Source organism: Hippopotamus amphibius, chromosome 11, assembly GCF_030028045.1.
Source record: "Hippopotamus amphibius kiboko isolate mHipAmp2 chromosome 11, mHipAmp2.hap2, whole genome shotgun sequence".
Taxonomy (NCBI): Eukaryota; Metazoa; Chordata; class Mammalia; order Artiodactyla; family Hippopotamidae; genus Hippopotamus; species Hippopotamus amphibius.
The window spans coordinates 2,607,274-2,629,212 of record NC_080196.1 but is presented as its reverse complement, the minus strand read 5'-3'; the positions used below and the strand labels follow the sequence as shown (position 1 = coordinate 2,629,212).

The following is a 21,939-nucleotide window of genomic DNA, read 5'->3' as shown; positions in this document are numbered from 1 at the left end:
CTTTATTGCTGGAAGTCTTAAACCCTGGTTAGTTGAAACTCAAACAGCTAAAGCTTAACTCATTAACTGGTTAAGAGGGAAACTATGTAATTGACGTGCTTTACTGCACCGAAGAACCAGGGACGCAAGAAAGTAGAGTCCTGGTTTCTCCTGGAGGCTTACAGAAACGGAATCTTTGGGAGTGCGGCCCAGGGATCCACTTGGTAAAAAAGAGCGTCCCAGGTGATTTAATGCAGGTGGTTTTTGGAAAGCACTTGGAAAACACTGTAAAGGGGAAAACCTGATGTAACATGAGTAGATCAGTTTGGGTATTTTGGGGGTAGTGGGCTTTAGTTTTGGTAGATGCTTAGTTCAAATTAGTTTTTCTTAAACATTAAAAAATAGCACACATGATGAAAACTTCAAACGTTACCCAAAGGAAAAATGGAAAGGAAAAGGCTTCTTCCCAGCCCTGACCCACCCCACCCCTTGAAAGGCAGTCAGTATGAAGTTGTGTATCATCCTCCCAAGTAAAATGGAATATCTGAGTTCAGGATGGGTGAGATAGAATTAAAGGACAATTGAAATAAATGTTGAAGAGGCAACTGTGGCTTGTTCTATGGTTAGCAGAACAAGGCTCACATAGTTTTTAGAGGCAAGGGTCAGAGTATGCTTAGTTTTTAGGTTAATTTCAAAGAATGTCCTGGAACGTTATCAACAGCAATAAAAGATAAACTGTTCAAGATCCCTTATTATGATAGACTTTTACCTAAATCCCACTCAATTAATGTCATTAGCCAAATGGTACAGCGTCCCTTTCACAAATACAGAAATGGACTTGCACTTGCAGTTAGTTCCAACCCGCAACGACCTTGTTTCCCCCGCCAACTCTTTCCTCTTTCCTGCCATTCTGAGTCCTGAACCTCAGGTACCAGCCCTTTGTGTTCATTCCACCATCTTTACCTGTGTCGATTTCAGCCCCTCACCTTTAGAGCTGTGATCTACCTGTAAACCCTGCAGGAGGGACATGGGTTTTGGTCACTGCTGTCTCCCTGTCATTGCCTGGCACGTGTGGACACACTTCAAGGCGTGACTGGAGGGGACGTCACCCATCACGGAGGGTTGTGACGTCTGCACAGCAGCTACGCGCACTGGCTCCGTGGCCAGCTGTCTGCATTTGCACCCAGGCTCTGCCACTAAGAGCTCTAACTCCTCAGGCAGGTTGCTTAACCCCTCTGTTCTTCACGTACCTGAATTTGTAAAGCGAGTAGGATACCCTTGATCTCCTGCAATCACGTGAGGATTAAGGGAATGAGGTGCCTGGCAAGTTCAGAAAATGTATCAGGGAGAGTAGCACGAGCAGAGTGGATGCAGTGGGCGCCTCAGCCCTGGATTAAGGGGCGCTCCTGACAGACCACCACCGTCCCACTTGTGGGGGTGCAAGTGCCAGGCACCAGGGACATGGGGTGGAGTAAGGGAAGCACACCCCGGCTTCGGGGGCACTGGGAGTGGGAGCGGGAAGCGGGAGCGGTATCTGCCCAGGGCTGCAAGAGAAGGACCGCACACTGAAGGATCGCACTGTCTCTCGGATTCGGGGGGTGGGGTGGGGGGTGGCTTTAATGTCTTAGAGGTAGGTAACAGCACATATCTTATTGGAAACATAACCAGGCTATTTTATTTAGGATGGCATTAGACCTAAAAAAAAAAAAAAAAAAAAAAAATCAACCGAAACACCTACTAGTTTTCAGTTGAGTCCCAAATTGCTCTAAGTGTAGTTATGTAAAAACTGTTAGCACTGGTGACTTCTGTGAGGAAAAGGGACTAGTAATTTTAACACGTTATCACTTGGTAAAAATATAGTTGCCAGGATTCTCTTTTCTGTGTTAAACTGAGTCCCTAGAATGAGGCCAAAGGTGGTGCGTACGTACGAGGCATCTCAAGTTCATCTTACAGAACGGGGGTAAAACAGGAAACATGTACCCAGAGGTAAAAAAGGCAAGACGTACCAACTGGTGAGAAGAAAAGATTCTGCTATTTTCCAGACCTGTCGGAAGCCAATTTCTACCACCATTTTTGAAGAAACATTTGGCAAAGTTTCTAACAGACACAAAGTAGCTCTGTTCTGGAAACTTTAGTGAAAGGTGGCCTCTCTGCTTGCTCACGGGCCCAAGGTTCGCTCTCCACCACAGACGCTTTCCCTTGGCTCCCCTCGGGATCTGATACACCCTACCTTCCACTTCCGCTGGTAAAACAGGACCTCATGCCCCTGCCAGTCACTCTGGATAGATGACTGTGCAGCCCTTAATCCTGTACCAGGCTGAACAGGAAACTACACCTGGGGCTTTTACAAGGAGGCTCTCCAGAACCACTACAAACCCACCCGGAGCCCACCACTCCTACAACCACGGCCTGACCAGATGACCTTCCCTGGCACTGGGTGGCAGGGGCTCCAGCTGGGCAGGACGTGCTCTATAGAGCCACCCTGGGCCTCCGCCCTCCACTGCTGCTTTGCACGTGCTGAAGATTCACACAACCTCCCGGTCCCTCTCTTGTTGTTTCCAAAGCTGAAATTCCTTAGAAGAAAATACCTGTCAGGCTTCCCTGTCTACAATGAACCAATTTATTTACGTCATCACAGAAAGCGGGGTTACCCCGTTACTGTGTTTCTATCACTAGAGAAACGAAATCAAGTGTGTGTAGCAGGAACAAGAACACAACACCCTGCGGCGTGTGTTCCGCACTTAGCTGCCTGCACGCTGCAGGTTCTGAGGGGCAGAGTCCGCTGGCTCAGCGGAACCCCTTCCCCACCCTCCCCTGCACGAGACAAAACACGGCGGACGTCTTCCGAGAACTCTGCCTAGCCTAGCAGTTCCCAATCATACCTGAGCACAAAACACTTTCAAACAACATCTATGAAGATCCGTGAAAGAGACATCAAGTAAGAAATGGTGTTTTCAACGTAAAACTAAATGTGAGATACCAAACTCAAGCAATGAAAACTCAGGAAGGCAGTATGGTAACAAGAGGAATATTTTATTACATTTTCCGAGTAAGTCAATTGGGAACATTGCTGCTGAAATGCAAGTTACAATTCAAATGACACCGGGAATCATTAGTATACAGAGTATTTTCAGAGATCAGCTTCCATATCTTGATCACTAAATGGAAAGATTCTTCAGAAGAACAGTCCCTTACCCTACACACAGAAGGAGAAGAAAAATTAAAGATGCCATGATGGTATCTATCCAAATAACTGGAAAGCATTTTAGAAGTTAATTTTGTGTACATTAATTGACATGTAAAAAACAAATGAATCTGTAGTGAACATTTTCATAAGGAGGACATTTTGTCTCAGAAAAGAATGATAAAATTCACGTTAAATATATGCTTGAACTAGGATTCTATGAAAAAAAAATTTATGAAACCCAATTTTTAATGATAACCAACATAAAGTAACTGCACATTTGATACCTGGCATCTTTCCTGTCTCGGTATTTAAAAGGGAATTCCTTAACTGCCTGCCTGGCCTACATCTGAAGATGTGTGATTCCCGTTTCACGTCAGAGATTCTGTTTCTGCCCAGCCAGCTAGAGCTCCGCTGCTGAACCATGAGAAAGCACAGGTGAAGCAGAGGAGGGATGCAGACAAGGAACCCATCTGAGGACAGCACACGTCACCGCCTCTGCCACATACCAGACACATTGTGCAATTTTTTGTATTGTAAAAATGTCCCGAGTATTTGTTTTAGTTAGGAAAAGAAAGTGGTGATTACAACGGGAAGTATACATATATTTTAAAACACGAAATTATTCTGAGAAAAAGCAGCAGTGTGGAATACAGAAACAGGACACTATTACGAAGGACTTGAGGGTGAGGGTGATACGAATGCTAGGAGGGTCTTGAGATTTATGACGAGACGCTCCCTTCAAAACCTTGACCTTCCAGCCTAACTTCTGATAACCCCTGAGAATAGGTCTACCCAGAGAATGATGTCCAAGCTGTGTAAGCTCAACTACTCCCCAACTACAGAGAGAACTACACCATCTTTGTGGGCTATGTCCTGGGACTTATGGACCCTGAAGTCTCATAGTCACTTGGTACCATTTTTGCCATAGAGTGAAATAAAGCAAAACCTTCGTGAAGAGCTACACGTGACTGACACACGCACGCGTGTCTGCTGAGGGCTGCTTGCGACCTGGCCCCACCTGGCAGAGGCCTCGCAGAGCTCCAGGTCTCTGTCTGAGAACGTTACAGATTCCAACACAATTACATGTGTGTGCATAAGACTGCCTACAGAACTCCTTTTAGGTAAACAAATGCAGGAATGCTGAGTTTGGAATGTCAAAGATCTACAGAATGTCCCCTCTCATTTCCTGTAAGAAGGAACACTGGCAGTGCTCTGGATATCTGGTCTATTTCAAGGCTGTCACTGGAGCACTGGCTGAACATCGGCACTGGGGGGGGGGGGGAGGCGCTGGAGAAGAGCCCCCGGGAGCTGAGCGGTGCTCTCAGGGCTCCTTTCTATCCTTGTGCATCAGCCAGCAGACGTGCCACCGGACGCGGAAGACTACCTTCAGACGGATGCTCCTTTGGTGGCTGCTGTGTCTCTAACAACCCTTAGGGACCACGTGTGTGCGGAACCTCCCCATCCACGTGGCTAACATCCCCTCAATCTCACCACGGTTCCTATGCTGGGGGAGGGGAGCGGGGAGGGCAGGAAGCATGATAAAGTGGGCGCTTTACAATGAACCCAGAAGCACCACTAAGTGCCAGACAGTAATGCACCCCAAATCACAAGGCTGAAAACTAAAATGCCAGACAAAAATTAAATGGAGGATTCTTTTTTTTTTTTTTAATCTTTTATAGGACAGAAACCTTAGCTCATGTCTTCTGGTGTCATCATCTTCCACTGAGCTGCACCTAAAACACAAAGAACAAGTAACAAGCAACTTTGTTTTTTAAAGAACATGTAACAGTTTTGAAGGCATAAGATGAACTGTCTCTAGTGGAAGTTAGCTTACTTAAATAAGTATATAACATGAAGTCATGAAAATCACCAGAAACACACAAACGTTGACTATTTTGAGTGAAAGTAACTACCAAAGACTTGACTATGCAGCCTATGATCACCAAAGGCGTAATGGTGGGGAAATCACTACCCGTGTGGTTCAGGTAGGAAAGCGGCACCTGTGACGCCTTGTTTACAAGGCCTCACGGCCTGCGGAGGGGCAGCACTGGCGTTACGTTAGTTTACGTCTAACCACGAGGAGATGGGGTACAGCGTCAAGGCTGGCCTATCGCATCATCTACCACCTTCCTGGCTGTAGTTCATTTCATGCCTTTACATGGAGCAGAACCCACCAGAAGAGTGCTGCTACTCTCACTTCCATTCTTGAATGCACCAAAATGTGCATGCTTGTTGTAATTGGGTGCCTGGGTGAATAAAAAAGTCCCATTTACAATTTAAAAATATTACTTAAACCCCTAAAATCTGATTTTTTTCCACATTTCTCAGGGAGACAAGCATAAATTTTACCACCCAAACAGAAAAGATTATACATACATTTCTGAAAATTCTCTACCATGTTAAAAAGTACTAATTCCTTTGTGTTGCAAAACCAAACTGATTTACACGATTTTGTTTTAAATTGTTGCTAAATGTTTATCTACACATGCTGTCAGAAATAACCTTGTTAAGAAGGTGAAGCTGGTGTCTCAGCAAATCAGACCCTTGGAGAAGGCGGTGAGTGGCCTGTGCCCCGTTTTCCTTTTTCTCTTTCCGCACCATCAGAAGGAAAAGTGAGAAAATAGCAGAAACATTAGTTAAATCCTGAATTATACCCCATAACCTACAGGAATTATCTCACTACACTGAAAGCTGACAATACTGGTAGAATTTTTTGATGAAACAATTAAGATCCTAGTGACTAATAAAATGATAAACTTCTGGCTAGGCTTACATCTTTAACAAATAATTCTTTCAGTTAAAGACTTACAGGAAGAAACGCAAGGTTGCTTTAACTCTATAGGGTTTACCTGACTTACCAGCACTGAAGACAAAAACTTTTAAAAATGGCTACAAATGCCTTGTTCACAAAAGACTTTATTCTCTAGTGATGCATACTGAGAACATACAGAAGCCTGCATGGCCCACGCCACATGCAGCAGAACAATCTTCACTGTACAGTAAGTGAGTGTCAACTGTTTTATGCAATAGACAACACTTTAAAGTCACATCCTTAAAGAAAAGTTTCATTTACAAAAGAAATAAAAGGTAAAGAAGCAATTACCGCTTTTAAAAAGCAGCTGCTTTGTTCAAGAGTGGAAGGTTTATGCCTGTATTGAAAGACAACATGATCACAAATAATGAAACAGTGAACAAATGAAAAACACTCTGACCATAAAGCAGTACATTTTCAAAATGACATACAAATAGTTAAAAATTTCATTGAGTTGTCTATCTAACTTTTAAATATGAGGACTTCCAGAATTAGGCCTCAACATTTGTTATTAGTAAATGAAAACTACGCATTGTTTCTATGTCACTAGGAACTGTATTTAACAAAATGTATATAAAGTCTATAGCAAGTTGATTTAAAAAAATTAAAGTTAATAAGAAACAGTACACTGAAGGCGCTCTATCCATCAAGCGCTTACTCTGCAAATTTTAAATGTGATGAACAGAACAGAAATTGTAACTATGCCACAGCTGCAATGCCAAAAAATAAAACAAGATCAGTTATCACACATGCAGGGAATTCTGCCACAAAGCTAATATCCCTCATTTGTCAATTGTTCCAATAAAATAACATCTTAAAACACCGGTGATGTTGATGGTTTAGCTTACCTTCAGTGTACTGAATGTTGTACACAACCTGCTTTAAAAGAGGAGACCGTCCCTGCAGGCAGGCTCAAGAAGGAACAGACCCCTGTCGGCACTGACTACACCCAGGGCATGCTGCTGTGGCCTGCACACACGCACCTAGGAGAATGTGAATATAAACAGCATTTATGCTGGCCATGTCACCTGAAGACCAAAATGAAGCCAAGTTTGCTAAAATAAATCAACCACCCAGTATCACTACTCGTTTTATAACAGATGCTTTTGTCTTTTACGTGAACTGCAACCAGGTACATTCGCATGGTAACTCTGTGCAGTCTCGGCAATTAAACCAGCTCTACAGTGAAATTTCACATAAGACACAAAACAGATTAACTAACATTTCTAAAAGAAATATCACCCTTGGTGTTAACTCCAATATATCATGCTTCCTCAAATTTGCTGGAGAAATATTTATAAGTTTATATACATTAATAAACTGCTGTGAAATTTCTTCAGTCTTTGTATTTAATTACTCAAACCCTTGGAGCTTCTTCATCTCGTTTAAATCTTCTCCTGGATGAAGGCATGCTGCAGGGCCTGGTTGATGCTAATCCGTTTAGCTGGGTCCAACATGAGGATCTGGTCCAGCAAGTCCTTCAGCTGGTGCACCTTTTTGCGCTGGTCTTCAGGAAGCCGCTGGCAGCCGATCAAGTCGGCCAACAGGTCCTTAGTGGGGTTGATGGTGCTCATGACAGTAACTTTCTCCTACAAATAATTTTTAAATGTGCATCTCTAAATAAAGTACTAAACACATGTAACCTAAGAAACTTCAATGAAAAAGGTCAACCCCAAGTTAGCCATGACAGTTTTTTTAAAACACCATTCTATGAGAATTCAGAACCATAGTTAAGAAGCTCAGGTGGTGTGTGAATACAGGCAAGGAGGTCTGGAACAGCGGCGTGCCTGAGGGCCTCCTGCCCGTGCAGAACGACAGGGCCCACGGAGTTGTGAGGAGGGGGAAACGCTGAGGACGGCAGGCTCTCTGAAGAGTTAATACATTATCTTATAGGTAAGAGGGTGCCAAAGAAGTTTTAAGCAGGGAGAGTGACATGGTCCGATCTGTTTTCAAAAAGATCACTCTGGCAGCAGTATGGAAGCTGGATGGGAAACCAGACCAAGACAGTGACCCATGGAGAGAGAAAAGGGCCAAAATACGATAAAAATACACTCATTATACCAGGCAAACGTGTGTAAATCTCTTCTTTTCCATAACCTGATGTGTCTTATTCAGGAACTGGCCAAGAGCAACAGGAATTATTTTTAGTGTTTTAAAATATTCTTAGCTCCTAGAACCATCCAGCGCTCAATCCATTAGCAATAAGATAAGAATTTAATGTAGCACACCTAAAAGACACTTACCCTCTCTGTTACTTTATCAACTTCTATGTACATGAAGTTGAGGTTTTGATCAAAATGCTGGTCTTTAAATACGCCTTTCCGAATCATCTGGCAATAAGATGAAACAAAAGTTGGATTTTGAACTCCTAGAAAACAGTCTGGTTTACCGATAACCTAATACACAACAAGTCACACAAATATTACTGTTTAGTCTCTCTGGATTTGTTTCCTTATTTGAAAATGATCTCAGATTCCTTGCTCTCTACAGGGTAACATCTTTGGAAAAGCTAATACAAATGAATGCTGTACCTAAAACTAGTTAATAACATGAAATTATATTTTCCCAGGCAGTGACTTAAGCCAATTACAATATCAAGTTGTGCTTTCACTATTCAAAATTGAAGACTAAACAAAGACTTAAATCCGTTACTCTTCGATAGGGAAAATATTACACAACTGGGGCCTTTTCTCTTGGCAGTTAAGAAACCTAAGGACATTTTAAAAAGTATGTTCTAGCAGCCCTCAAGTGATAACAGGTCAGACCTCATTAAAAGAAATACCAACACAGCTAATTTCTGTGTATCTTAGTCTAAACAAGTACAACGTAACAGAATTTGGACAGAACTTAAAAAACATAATGGCTTCTGACCTACAGGGAGAAAAATCTGTAAATCTCTCAGAAATTCGGCACGTAAGCTGAAATCGTAAAAGCCTAAGATATGGTCTTTGGACATTTTAACAAATGCCTATGAAGTTCTTGATTTGTGTTAATCAAACAATCTAATATTATAGCTCAAGCGTTAAGTGTGATATTCAGGTTAAAAAGATGTCACCTTATGTGAGTTTTCACAGTACCTTCTTCCTTTCCCAACAGCTTCCGACCTTTAAGAAACCGACTCCAGTCAAGTCCCCCATGCATTCTCTGTGACCGAGTCCTACCTAACGTGACCTGCATCTTTCACTGCAGCTGTTACCAATAAAGGCGTGCTCCCAGGAACCCTGCTGCTTCTCCGCGCAGCACTGAATGGCAATCCGTGGAACAAGCGGAGGACGGAGATGTGAAAGCAGTCACATGCATCTACTCTCTCCCTCAATTCCAATTCTCCCCTAAACTAGAGACCCCACACTTCTGCTTAACTCAAGAGGGCAAAGAAAAGCACCAAACCAGATTTTGGACAGGAAAAAGAAAACGGGATTCTCTCTTGACAGCTCCTGGCTGATGTGAACCACCAGTGTGAACAGCAGAAAAGAGAAGGAGCTCAGGGATCAGAGAAGCCATGCACCTGTCTCTCGGAAACTGTGTCGTAACCACGAGTCATGACAGTCGGCACCCACGGACCCACAGGGAGGTGCCGCTAAGACCTTGGAAACAAGCCCACGCCAGCATCCTACCTTATTTGGCATCTTTCCTTTGAGGTCCATGGCGAGCTTCAACATGTGGTTATTGGTTTTGCCGGGAAATAAAATCTTTCCAGTATAGAGCTCATATAAGGTACAACCTACGGACCACATATCTATACCATAGTCGTAGCTTTTACCTATAACTGAAAACACAACACAGGCTTTAACTTGTGACGATAAAACAACCAGCTCCCACTTATTCCCATTAACAGGGGGCTCACGTAGCTCGTCCACGTAACCACAATCCTGATACCTCACTTCGGCATCCGTTTCATGTTCTCTCCCACTAATTCCTAACAGGGACTCTCAAGAGGAGGAAAGCACAGGCCCCAGACCCGGAGGAGGCGAGAGCAGGCGTCCACAGCCGCGGCCCTCCCCACCTGTTTGCTACTCCCGCCACGCGACCGTCTTTCCTCCCGAGGAGGATGGACTGGCTACGTTCCCTTCCTCACGAATGACTCGAGCAGCTGCTGAAGTGCGACAGAAAACAGTGCTTCGACGGTAAACAGGCTGCTTCCACCGCACAGGACGGCCCAGGTCAGAGAGCACTGGCAGACACTTACTGATTTCAGGAGCGCGATAAAATCTACTGACAAGGTAGGGTGTTATGTCATTGTCCGCAACGTGTGAAGCTGACCCAAAGTCGCAGAGCTTTAAAATAGTTTTTGATTCATTAACCTGCAAAACATTTTATTATGGACGTTTAACTCATGCCAGGAATAATTAAGACACACTATCAGATTAAAAATAATTGGCTTTCCGAAGTTATTTCCAATACTGAGAACAAAGTCACTCATTTTAAAATTCCTTTTCTAATTATTTCATAATTCAATTTCCTAATTATGAATAACTAAGAGCTATCAAGTATTTGACTATAATTAGAAAAGAACTTTCTTCAGTGAGGAAATAAGGGATAATACCAAGTAAATTTAACCAATGCTATTTAGAAAAGAGTAGAATAGTAAGAGAAAGCACTGCATCAAAGTATCTTCTAAACCCCCCCGCAAAAAACCTGAACAAAGTCAAGTTACTACTTAACAGAACATGAAGACGGTCATTGAAAAGAGACCAGACTTAATCTAACTTACAACTGATTTAACTTTCGTTTGCCAGAAAATTACAACGGCAATGAAAGCAGAAAGATGATTCAGATTAAATTTGGACAGAAACAGAATAAAAACATTTTTCATCCAAAGCAGCTAGACCATCCCAAATTTAGCACTCACTTCAAGTCTAAAAAATATTAAATCCCTTAAATATGAAGAAAGTATTAGTTGAGAAAATGTTAAATACACTTGGCAGAACTGACACACATGAAGACTGTATTAGTCACTGGTCTGTGTTTCCCTTGGTAAATACTTCCACATACACAGTAACAGGGACATCTGCCGAGAGGCTGGAGGTGCTCCCATGGCTGCCGCCACCACGGCTCAGAAGCATGTTCGGGATTAACAAGTGAAGATAATTCACACTCCAGAGTCCCTGCCCCCCTTCAAAAGAGACACACACAAATTCCGAGTTGGGACTTGAACTTGGCCTACTGTTCCCACCCCAAAGAAACATAACCCTTTAAATACACAGCCCGGGCAGTCTCTCCTGGGATGTCATAAAGCCTGGTCGGCGTTACACACTGGTCCACGGCAGATGACATCCACAGAACTAAGACAGTAACAGGAAAAGCACTTTTCAAGTTTTTCAATATGAACTGCATTCAGCTACTGAAGGATGCAGTTTCAATAAGCAGAGAAAACCCCGGGACCACTTTAAAATCAGAACCTATCAGGGGAGCGCAGGGCTAGATGACAGGCCCTCAACCTGCACACTTTCCTTCCACTCGCCCAGGGAAAGTGGTGCTTCTGCCACGTTGACGGCTTGAAATCCTGGGCTAAGAGCTCTGGATTTTCATTAACAAACAGCTCCATGTGGTCTCTGATGCCTATTCTTTCCTTTCTCAGGAAGAAGGGCAAACTGTCTGAAATCCATGTGAAAACCTATACTAGTTTAGCTCAAAGAAAAAAGAAGTTTTAAAAACAAGAGCTTCTAAGATACCAGCAAATGTCTTCTTATTTAACCTCCATGGTGGTTACACATATGTTCACTGCATAATTACCTTTAACGTGCACAGTTTATACACTCTTGACACGGATGGTGTATTTCACAATTCAAAAAAGAGAAAGAAAAAACCGAGGTAAAAATCAGCTGTGAAGTTGAAGGGGCAAGCCTACAGTTCACACTATGCCTACCATTTCACTGAAATTACTCAGCATCTCTAACCCCAAGCTACACTAGAGACGCAACACCTTTCACACTCAGACCAAATATAACAAAATGGAACGCCTCATTAATGTGGTGGTCTGGAAGGAACCATTCCAAGATACTAAAAAAGAAGAAAAAGGGAAATCTGAACTAAGTTACTGATAAGGAGTGTGAAACAGATTCTAATGGGACCATATCTTTCTTTACATGTGTGGAGCATGTCAGAGGAGCTAGAATTCCGCAGTCCCTGACTCCGACAGCACGACGAGGGCAGAGAGGGGGCCCGGGAGGGACGGGGTGCGCACCCACCCATCACTCCACTGTGATGAGATGTGTTTCTAAGTTTCAAAAACGTAAACACTGGGAAACCTGCAACGACCACACCGGAAGCCATGAGCTAGGAGAGGTCAAGACGGAGAAAGGCACGCCTTCCTACAAGGCCCAACCATAGGCCTTCCTGGTGTGGACCCCAGAAGCCACAGCTTCTAAAGCGTAAAGGAGAAAGAATTACTCCTGGGCACCCCAAACTCAACCCCATACGTCTACTTTGGAGACGGTCACTCCCTTTAACACCCCTCACCCTGTCCGTCTATAAAACTAGAGAACAAAAGGACTTTGAACATTCCTTATTTCAAACCAGTAGCACTGCAGCATTTCTCAGACACCAGAGGAAGTCTGTCATCACTATACCAAAGCACTCCTGAGGTCTGTGTGTACTCTAACTCCATCCACCAAAAGGAAGAAACTGGGACAGCAGCCTGCCTCCCCTCTCGCTATACTTCCCTACAACATTTCACAGCCCAATCTCCGGAAGAGTAAAAACTGGTGAAGTCATTTGTAACGGGCAATTAATACACTGAATTATTCTTTGAAGATGTCATTTCTAGAACACAGCGGTCATCACACTATAGGAGACGCTATATGGATATACGAGGCCACCTGATCATTTGACTTACCAAGATATTGTCGGGCTTGATATCTGCATGGAGAATATTGCATCTTTTAAGGAGTTTCAGTGCCAAGAACAACTGCTGACTATAGGATCGTACAGCCTTAATGTGAAGGCCAACATCCTTACCATATTTTTTTAACACCTCTCGTAAATTCATACTTTTAAGAAAGAAAAAAACAAAATTCGGAGTTAAAGTGAAAAATAGAAATTAAAAAAGGCAGAACATTTTCAAGCATAAAGTAAAATCAAGTTCAAAGTACGAATTAAATGAAAACATCCTGTTCAACTCCCCTCCCACTGCCCAAACACCTGAAAAATTATTCTATACTGAAATGAGAGCATATGAAACCATGCGTACACAACACAATTTTCAAAATGAAGACAAGGGAAGATATGCAGTGGTAAAACGCCAGCTGACTTGGGACGGGCTCACATGTGAAAGGATAAACCTGCAGCCACAGTTCTGAAGCTCGAAACCATATTCCTACTCCACTTCTCCCATTTCCTTCCATCCTGGCTTCATTCTTCTGTGAAATATTTACTTTTCAGAGAACTCTCTGCAGAGCTGAAGGCCACACGAGGTGAGCGTGGGGCACACGGTACACAGCCAATCACTGTCTACGCGTGAATGACTGTCAAGAAGCTGGCTCTTCACAAACAGTTAAAAAACAAAACCCAGAGCCAACTGGGAAAAACACATCAAATAGCCAGAAAATTTATCACGGTGTGTATCTGAACTGAGGCTGGCAGAGGGGAAGAAGCCTGAGGTTTCAGGGTGACATGCAGTTTCAGACACTGTACCTTAGAGGCTCGAACACGAGGCAGAGGTGCTGTTTGTGGTAAAAGTGTCTGAAGAGTCGTAGGCAATGAAACTTGTCATCAGGATCAGCATCATTAAGTTTCTTCAAGAATTCTAATTCTTTTAAACCAGTTTTCTGCCTGAAATGAAAAAGAAAATTAGGTCAAAATTGAATACATCAAGAATTTAGGAAAATAATCTGTTGAGGAATGACAAGTCTCTGTATCATTCACACAATACTTACACTTGGCCAAATATTGTTTTCATGGAGTTAATTTCTAAAACAATGAACAGAACAGAAACACTGAGGAACAAACCTGCCCTGCTTGAAGGGAATCAACCTTGCACATTTTATCTCAAGGCGTCTTGATGTCAGTATTATCCTCTGAAATTCTGGTTATATGATCTGTCCATAGGCTACATTTTAAAGTTAGTGTCTGTAGTACAGAAGCTGAGGACTTCCATCAAACGAACCTTCCAAGCCTAGGGCAGCCTAAGACTTCAGGATAAATCCCAACACCTCCTTCTAGTATTTCCAAAACAACGCTACTTTGGCGTTAACGCCAGCGCAGGGCGCAGCATGGGTTATGTGTTAAAGCACGTGGTATGGCAATACCTCCTTGCTCATAAAGAGAAAAGGCAACAGATAAAAGATGCAAATAATTCCCAGAGCTTTCTGAAACCTTTTGCAGGCCACCATATGCTCAGCGACAGCTGATCGATATGACCCTTTAATTTCTCACCTCTGGTCTTGAGTTTTAGCTATTCACAGCAAAGAACGGCTGTAAGACAAGCCGTAGAAGGAAGGCGTCTGAGCTGACATTAGCACACACAGTATGTACTGAAATACGGTTCCAGTGCGTCACACACAGGCACACGTGACTGCGAATCAACCACCCAGTCAAGCAGAGCTGCTCCGTCATTTTGCGAACCCAGCCCTCATCCTGTACCAATTGTGGTCACTATTCAAAACCAGGCCTATCTGGGAGCGCCTGTGCCTACAAAGGTTCCATCTGGCTCCGGAACTCACATGAGCTCGTTGTTTCTGATGATCTTCACGGCCACCTCCTGGCTGGCCCTCGCGTTATCCCTGGCTCGGACCACGTTGCTGAACACGCCTTGACCCGTGTAGCCGTACACATTGTAACGCTTATCCAGGACTTCACCTATGTTCACACCTAAAAAGGTACAGCAAAAATTCAGAATTCTCACCTTAACAGATTACGGAACAAAACTATGAGATACACAAAAATCGAAAAGTAGGAAACAGTGCAGTCACTCGAACTGTGCCAAATCTCTACTGTGTGCCTGGCTTCCTGGACACCATGGAGACTCAAGGCCTTGTCTCCATCATGACTCTCCTGCACACGGTGGTTAAAGCTGCCGGCTTCCAACCATTACGGGACCAGTTTCCGACCTCCTAGTGACGGCCGATGCCCTAACACTGAGGAGGGGAGAACTGTGCTTGCTGCAGTCTGCGTGACTGGCCCCCTTTCCCTCTGGAGGATTATGTCATGGCTGAAAATAACTTTAAATAGATTTAAGTTGCACATCAAGTCTCCACCTCATTTCTTTCTTCCTTTTTAAAAAAAAATTATTTTTTTATTGGCTGCACTGAGTCTTCATTGCTGCGCGTGGGCTTCTCTAGTTGCGGCGACTGGAGGCTACTCTTTGCTGTGGCTGCGCGGGCTTCTCACTGTGGTGGCTTCTCTTGGTGCAGAGCATGGGCTCTAGGTGCGCAGGCTCAGCAGCTGCAGTGCGTGGGCTCAGCTGCTCCTCGGCATGTGGGATCTTCCTGGAGCAGGGATCGAACCCGTGTCCCCTGCACTGGCAGGCAGGTTCCTAATCACTGCGCCACCAGGGACGTCCCCACCTCATTTCAATCTATGATGCTTCTGGGCTGCAACACAGGTTCATGCAGCTGCTAGATGTGCCACACTTCTGAAGGGACGGCACTGTGACGTGACTTCAGAGTCCTCCCAGGTGTGAAGGCAACAAGCCGCATAATTTTACAAGATGTTACAACGACTCTAAAAGTATAAGAACTGTGAACTTACGATAATAGCCTTCTGCATCAGTCCAGTTATCCCTGAGGTTGGGATTCTCTTTGAAATCTTTTCCAATGCCAGCAGCCCGCAGACGCGCACTCTGAAATTAAGACAGCACCATGAGCTATTTACCCACCAATAAGGCAGACATTTAAAGCACTCCCTTTAAAAGAAAACCAAGCAAAACCAGATAAAATCTGATCACATTTTAAGCCAACTGAAACTCTATGACTTACATAAATGCAATACAGCAGAAACATGATCATCCAAGTCTCTCATATCACAAGAGAGACTTGGGAAAAAAAATCAACAAATTATCTTTGCATTTCTTTTACTGCCCTATTCATGTAACAGCCCCTGTCCTTTCCCACCTATGGATGAAATGTCAGTGGCCACACTAAAGATGAGTTTGAGTTTAAGAATATCTGGTACTTCTGAAGAGTCTCCACTACACATTACTCTCCATGACACCCAGAAACCCTTCGCTACCACCCAGGCAGATGAAGGCCGCCAATACTGCACCTGGCTCAAAACCATCCTCTCTCAGCCCATCTCTTCTGTGTGTTCCAGTGGTGGCACACCACATACAGGACACACTACTTAAGCCAATCACCAGTGTCTGCAGGGTCCTGCATACTATAGCTTATCCTATTCCATTTTTAATCTCCCTGTTATATGTTGATCTCCCCACCTCCCTTCACCAAAGCCTCCGTATGTCTCATGTTCTTTTAAATTTATGATGGAAGTGATCTGCTACTTTTGAGACAGCTTTTCAAGAAGACTGTTTCAAGAAAAACCATGGATAAAATGGCTAAAGGAATAAAATTTCTTAACTTACTCCTTATTCTATTTCCAGCTCTTTAATGAATTCTATTAGGCTCCAACTCCTTAAGTTCCCAATCACCTACAGCACAGAATACAACACAGAAGCCCAAAGTGGACTCTAGGCCTGAAAATTATTGACACCACCTGGTCTCCTGTAACTACAACACACACATACACACGTTTGTAAATCCAAGAAAAAAAGTTGTTTAAAAAGAAAATAACTACACATTTAAGTCATTTGGTATCTAACTTTATGAAACCCTCAGATTGTTCTGCTACACTTGTTTTAAAATTTGACTTAATTTCAGACTTAGAGAAAAGTTGCCAAACTAGTATAAACAGATTCCAGATACACGTCACCCAGACTGTCCAAATGTTAGCATTAATTTACTTTATCCTTCTCACTATAGATACCACTCAAATACGTACTTGTTATATATACTTTTTTGTTTAACTGCTCTGTTTTTACGACTTAAAATTACTTACATCAAAATATGCAGCAAACATATCATCAGATTCTGTAAACATATCAGGTGCCAACAGCTTCTTCTGAGATGAACCTTAATGGAAATCAGCATTAAGATGTGAACGACGAAGAGATACAAACTGAACAACAAATAATAAATCAGTGGACAATGGCTAACAGCAATGAAAGCTTTTTCCCTCTCGCACATCAGGTTTTCATTAACACAACTCAAAGTCACTTTATAACACTAAGGCATATAAAGCTATCCACTTTTTACTGAGAATGCATTTCAGAAAGTGAAAAGACCTAATATTGATACTATCACTAAGCCCTGAATTAATATGCTAATAACTAAGCAACAATCATGTATTAAAATGAAAGCGCCTCTTTAAACTGCAACTTTTGCCTCAAAAGGTTAATATCCCCACTATGAATACAGATTTATGTATCTCTCTCCTAAAAGGTCTAATAACCCCATTAAAAACCTGGGCAAAAAGTATAAGGAGTTCCTAGAAAACAAAGAATGTACTGGCTTTAATCATGAACATATGCCCAATCTCAAAGCAAGGGAAACACAAATTAAAAATCACAATGAAACACCATCTCTCTAAGACTGGCTAAAACCCTAAAAGAATGACAACACTGTGTGAAGAAGGCCCTGGATAAAGAGCATGCAGACACTGCAGAGGGGCCTTTGGAAGCATACAGCTAAATGACATACTCATTCAGACCCAGCAATCCCACTCCTTAGAAACCATCACAGAGACACAGTAACAAGGAGAAAACAACAACTGAACGCACACCGGTACTACCATCAACGCCCCGAGCAACGGCCAGACACCTGCCATCAGAGGACTGACGGAATGAGCGATGGCACAGGCGTCACCCTGGAGCAACACGCAGCTGCGTAAAGGAACAAAGGTCTTTCACACAGATGAGTGTGTATATTTTTTGTGTGCATGTGTAGACAGAATAGAAACACACACACGTATGAAAGATGTTTTAATAATTTTTTAAAAACCCAAAATATTCCTATAAATCAAAAGCAAATGAAAATAAGCCTACACCAAACCAAACTGGTGGTATAACCATACAGAGGAGAACATTTTCCAAAAAACTTAAAACACAGGTTTGTTGGCTATATGTCTTGAAATATATCCTGGGGACAAACAGAACCGTTGCATTTTCAAACTGTATTCAGTGCATTTAACACTGATATCACAGTGACAACTCTGCGCAGGAACATTTCAAAATAGCCTACATGGCTGTGTGTATTAGCGACCAAGATCTTCCACTGTAAGAGACACAGAAATGCAAAGTCAAGAAAATCAGTAAAAACCCTATCATCTCAAATCTGAATTGGCAAATCAGTATGAACGCCTCCCTTCCAAAAATGTATTTCCAGGGCTTTCCTGGTGGCGCAGTGGTTAAGAATCGGCCTGCCAATGCAGGGGACACGGGTTTGAGCCCTGCTCCAGGAAGATCCCACATGCTGCGGAGCAACTGGGCCCATGCGCCACAACTACTGAGCCCACGCTTTAGAGCCCATGAGCCACAACTAATGAGCCCATGTGCCGCAATTACTGAAGCCCACGTGCCTAGAGCCCATGCTCTGCAACAAGAGAAGCCATGGCAACGAGGAGCCTGCGCACCACAAAACAGAGCAGCCCCCGCTTGCCACAACTAGAGAAAGCCCGTGTGCAGCAACAAAAACCCAACACTGCCAATCAATTAATTAATGAAAACAAACAAACAAACAAAACAACGTATTTCCTGCTTTGGTCCACTGAAGAGGCCCAGGAGTGACAGGCCTTCCAAAGTGCCCTGTAGTCTCCAAGTGCCATTTCCTACTGATGGAAGCAGGGTGCCTTGGAACAACAGCTGATTCTGTTCTGGGGCAAGATATGCACACAGGGAGCCTCTGCTCTCCTACTGCAGTGGAACAGGCGTCAGCAAACTACAGACTGGGCCAAAGTTGGCCCCTTGCTTGTTTCTGTGTGACCGTGACACGCAGAAGCCAATTTAAAAGGGGCTCCCTCCCCACCTTGGGTGAGGAGAGAACACACAAGGACATAATGACACCAAATAATAACCACCCAATGAAACCACCAGCTCTCACCGGCCACGTCCGGAGGTCGCCAGGGCACCAACTCCAGTCCAGGCTACAAACTGGCCAGTAAGCAACAACAGCCAAGCATTCCCCTGAACTTCCTGTACGAACTACATTTCAGGGCAACAAAGAATGGAAACCTCTTCCTTTATAGAATTAGAGCTAATCATTCAGAAGGAATGAAAGAAATTTTAAAAATCACCACTTTGGAAACTGCCCCATCATGAAATAATGGACGTAAGTAACAACCCTCAGTGACTGCTAAAAAGTGAGGTGAAGAGCTGAAGGGGGACTTCAGTGGGTTCTCTTATCTAAACACACGATCTCAGTGCCAACAGAAACAGGACCATGATGACCACACGCTACACGCCGCTTGATGTGACACAGAAGTACGTACGCCACTTATGAAGTGTTCTTGCCAAAAAACTAAGCCGAAATCTATTAAAGTCTCTAACACTACTATCACGGTCTTTAAGAAATATGGAGGAGAGAGGAAACAAGTGACACACAAATGTGGCCAGACAAGATCAGAGCAGAAAAGCTTACAGGACACAAGGCCCCAGCACCTTCACAAGCAGAGGGGGGAGTGGGGGTGGGGGGGCCAGACACCACCACCATGCCATAACTATTAAAAGAGACTTAAGAGATGTATACCCCGAATACAATGTGGATCCTGTTTGGATTTTGATTCAAACCAACTTTAGACATTAGATATTTAAAAATTATCTATTTTATCAAGTATAAGTAACAAAACTGAAGTATTTCCAGACGAAATCAAATCATGGCTGGGATTTGCTTTAAAATATTCTAGCAAGTAAAAAGAAAGGTGGTGAGCACGTATGTGGGGATTCAGTGGGACACTCAGGGCACACTCACAGGGCACAGTCACTGGGGTACACTGAACACCGCCTTCCTCGACAGTTCGCAGGAGCTACATTCCGAGCCCCCTTCCCTCTCCCCGTCCCCAAGTAAGCTCTCTCATTATGAAGTAACAGAGCTACAAACTCAGAAAAACACACGGTCAAGACAAAAATCTAACGTATTCACCATTATTCTGCTCAACTGTCATTAGATTATGCTTGGCTTTGACCGAGGCCTCAAACGTGTCCACGTTCTCTCGCTCGTACTCCTTGACGTCAGCAGCTACCCTCTCCAGGATGTCCTCAGGAGAAGGAGAGCGGGTGCGCGTGCTGCTCTGGGGGCTGCTGGGCTCCGACGGCACCGACATGTTGCTGTCCTCGGCAAGGTACTTGTACTTCTATAATAACCACACAGAGTATCACTGCCACAAAGTCTGGTGCTATCTGAATACACTAAGAGGCGCTGCACTGAAAACTTAAGTGTCAAATAATGTTAAAAAAAAATTTAAAGGTATTGATGTCTAAACAGAATTAGATCCACAATCCCTTATATATAACTCCAAATCCACAAACGCTGAGAGTTTTTCTCTGTTTGGTGCACATTCATGAGGTGACAAAATCTGCCCTGCCCAGAGATGTGAGGCTTCCCTAGCGTGGACAGGCCTCTGCCTCACTGCAAACCTCTCCAGGCGTCAGATAACGGGGTGCTGTGCGAGACCCCACTGACGGGCTAAGGAACATATATATATGCACCAGATTACCTTTCTAAAATTCACATATTTCTGAGTTCTGAAGCACATCTGGCCCCAAAGGTTGGAGATAAGGGATTGTGGACCTGGGTAAGAACAAAAGAAGATTCAACCAAGTCTTTAGGGATATTCGTTTAATAACAGTTTCAGCAGCACCCCACAAAGGTAAGTTTCCTCTGGAATTCCTTACGCCCTACGTACTCTGCTGATTCAAGTTCCTTCCCTCCCCCTGAGGTGCTGTGGCTGCTCTACACGTTCACACAGGCTGCTACGACCGTCCTTGTCTGCTGTCCTCCTTACAGCACCCCAGCCTGCGTGCTGTCTTCCAGAATTCCTCCTCTCAACTCCGTCACTCACCCTCCATCACCCGATGGTGAGAGAAGGCGCTTTACAGGGACTGCCATCCTCAAAGGACGGAGTGGCCAGGCCTCACCTCAGGATGGCAGGGAGACCTGGCGGCTCCCATTACCATCAGGCCTACACATGACACCCTTTCCCACCCGATCCCTTCATCACTTGGCTCTTAAGGGGTCTTAAAATTATTGAGATGTTCCATTCAAACATTCACATCTGCATTAGAAAATCTGCCATTTCATTAGGCAGTAAAAAGTCTTTCCCACATTATCATCAGACTATATATAGTTCGTGCTAAAGGAAATTCCTCCAATTTATTCTCATTTATGAGAATTTTCTTGTTCATCAACTTAAAAAAAAAAAGCAAACTCCAAATCTTGTCTTATAAAAGAGGTTTATATCAGAATCCTATGTATAACAAAAGAAAACTATTTAAATTTTATTAAGAAACTCTTTCAAGACCTATCCAATTGCTACCATCGGTTCGTTGTTAAAGTAAAAATCCTTAAATTTGTTAGAACGGTGGTTATTTAAGGAGTGTTGATCAAAATGTTACTAAAATCACGTACCTGAACAATGGCCTGCCTTTGTATCCTTCTCTGTTCTATCAAGGCTTCTTCATCTTCCTCCTCAACATCAAAGTCTTCAAGGCTTCGGAAAAATTACACGTATATACATGCAATTAACTTCAAAAATCCTCAGAGACTCCGAAACCACACAACTTTTATACATTTACAAAAAATAAAAGCTGGAAAATGTAGGTCATCAGTAAGTTTGAGCAAAATTCTTAAGCCATCTTACTCTATCCTTGTTGTTAAACTGCCCTGGTTTGGAATCCTGGCAAGTAATTTAACCTTCTATGTCTCATTTTTCTCCTCACCTGTTTCACACACAAAGACCAGAGAAAAATCCTTAAAAA

At 43.4% G+C, this 21,939-nt stretch overlaps 1 protein-coding gene across 11 annotated transcripts in view; it reads right to left on the bottom strand.

The window, feature by feature from the left end:
* Positions 1-4,816: 4,816 nt before the first annotated feature.
* The window catches only part of PRPF4B (pre-mRNA processing factor 4B), a 32,721-nt gene continuing 15,598 nt past the window's right edge, over positions 4,817-21,939 (bottom strand). The window contains exons 5-18 of one of the 11 annotated variants that reach the window (XR_009047986.1): positions 21,590-21,671; positions 20,105-20,315; positions 16,968-17,041; positions 15,666-15,756; positions 14,639-14,786; positions 13,611-13,748; positions 12,814-12,967; positions 10,165-10,279; positions 9,593-9,744; positions 8,222-8,308; positions 6,827-7,567; positions 6,270-6,315; positions 5,669-5,754; positions 4,817-5,412 (exon numbers count right to left, since the gene is read on the bottom strand). Coding sequence is in view for 3 of the 11 variants with exons in the window: in XM_057698944.1 (XP_057554927.1) it covers positions 7,364-7,567; positions 8,222-8,308; positions 9,593-9,744; positions 10,165-10,279; positions 12,814-12,967; positions 13,611-13,748; positions 14,639-14,786; positions 15,666-15,756; positions 16,968-17,041; positions 20,105-20,315; positions 21,590-21,671 (1,456 nt within the window). In the remaining 8 variants the exon portion in view is untranslated. Of the gene's footprint in view, positions 7,568-8,221; positions 8,309-9,592; positions 9,745-10,147; positions 10,280-11,052; positions 11,092-11,711; positions 11,737-12,813; positions 12,968-13,610; positions 13,749-14,638; positions 14,787-15,665; positions 15,757-16,967; positions 17,042-20,104; positions 20,316-21,589; positions 21,672-21,939 lie in introns of those variants that run through there. The other 10 variants (XR_009047983.1, XR_009047987.1, XR_009047988.1 and 7 more) reach the window with 10 other exon arrangements.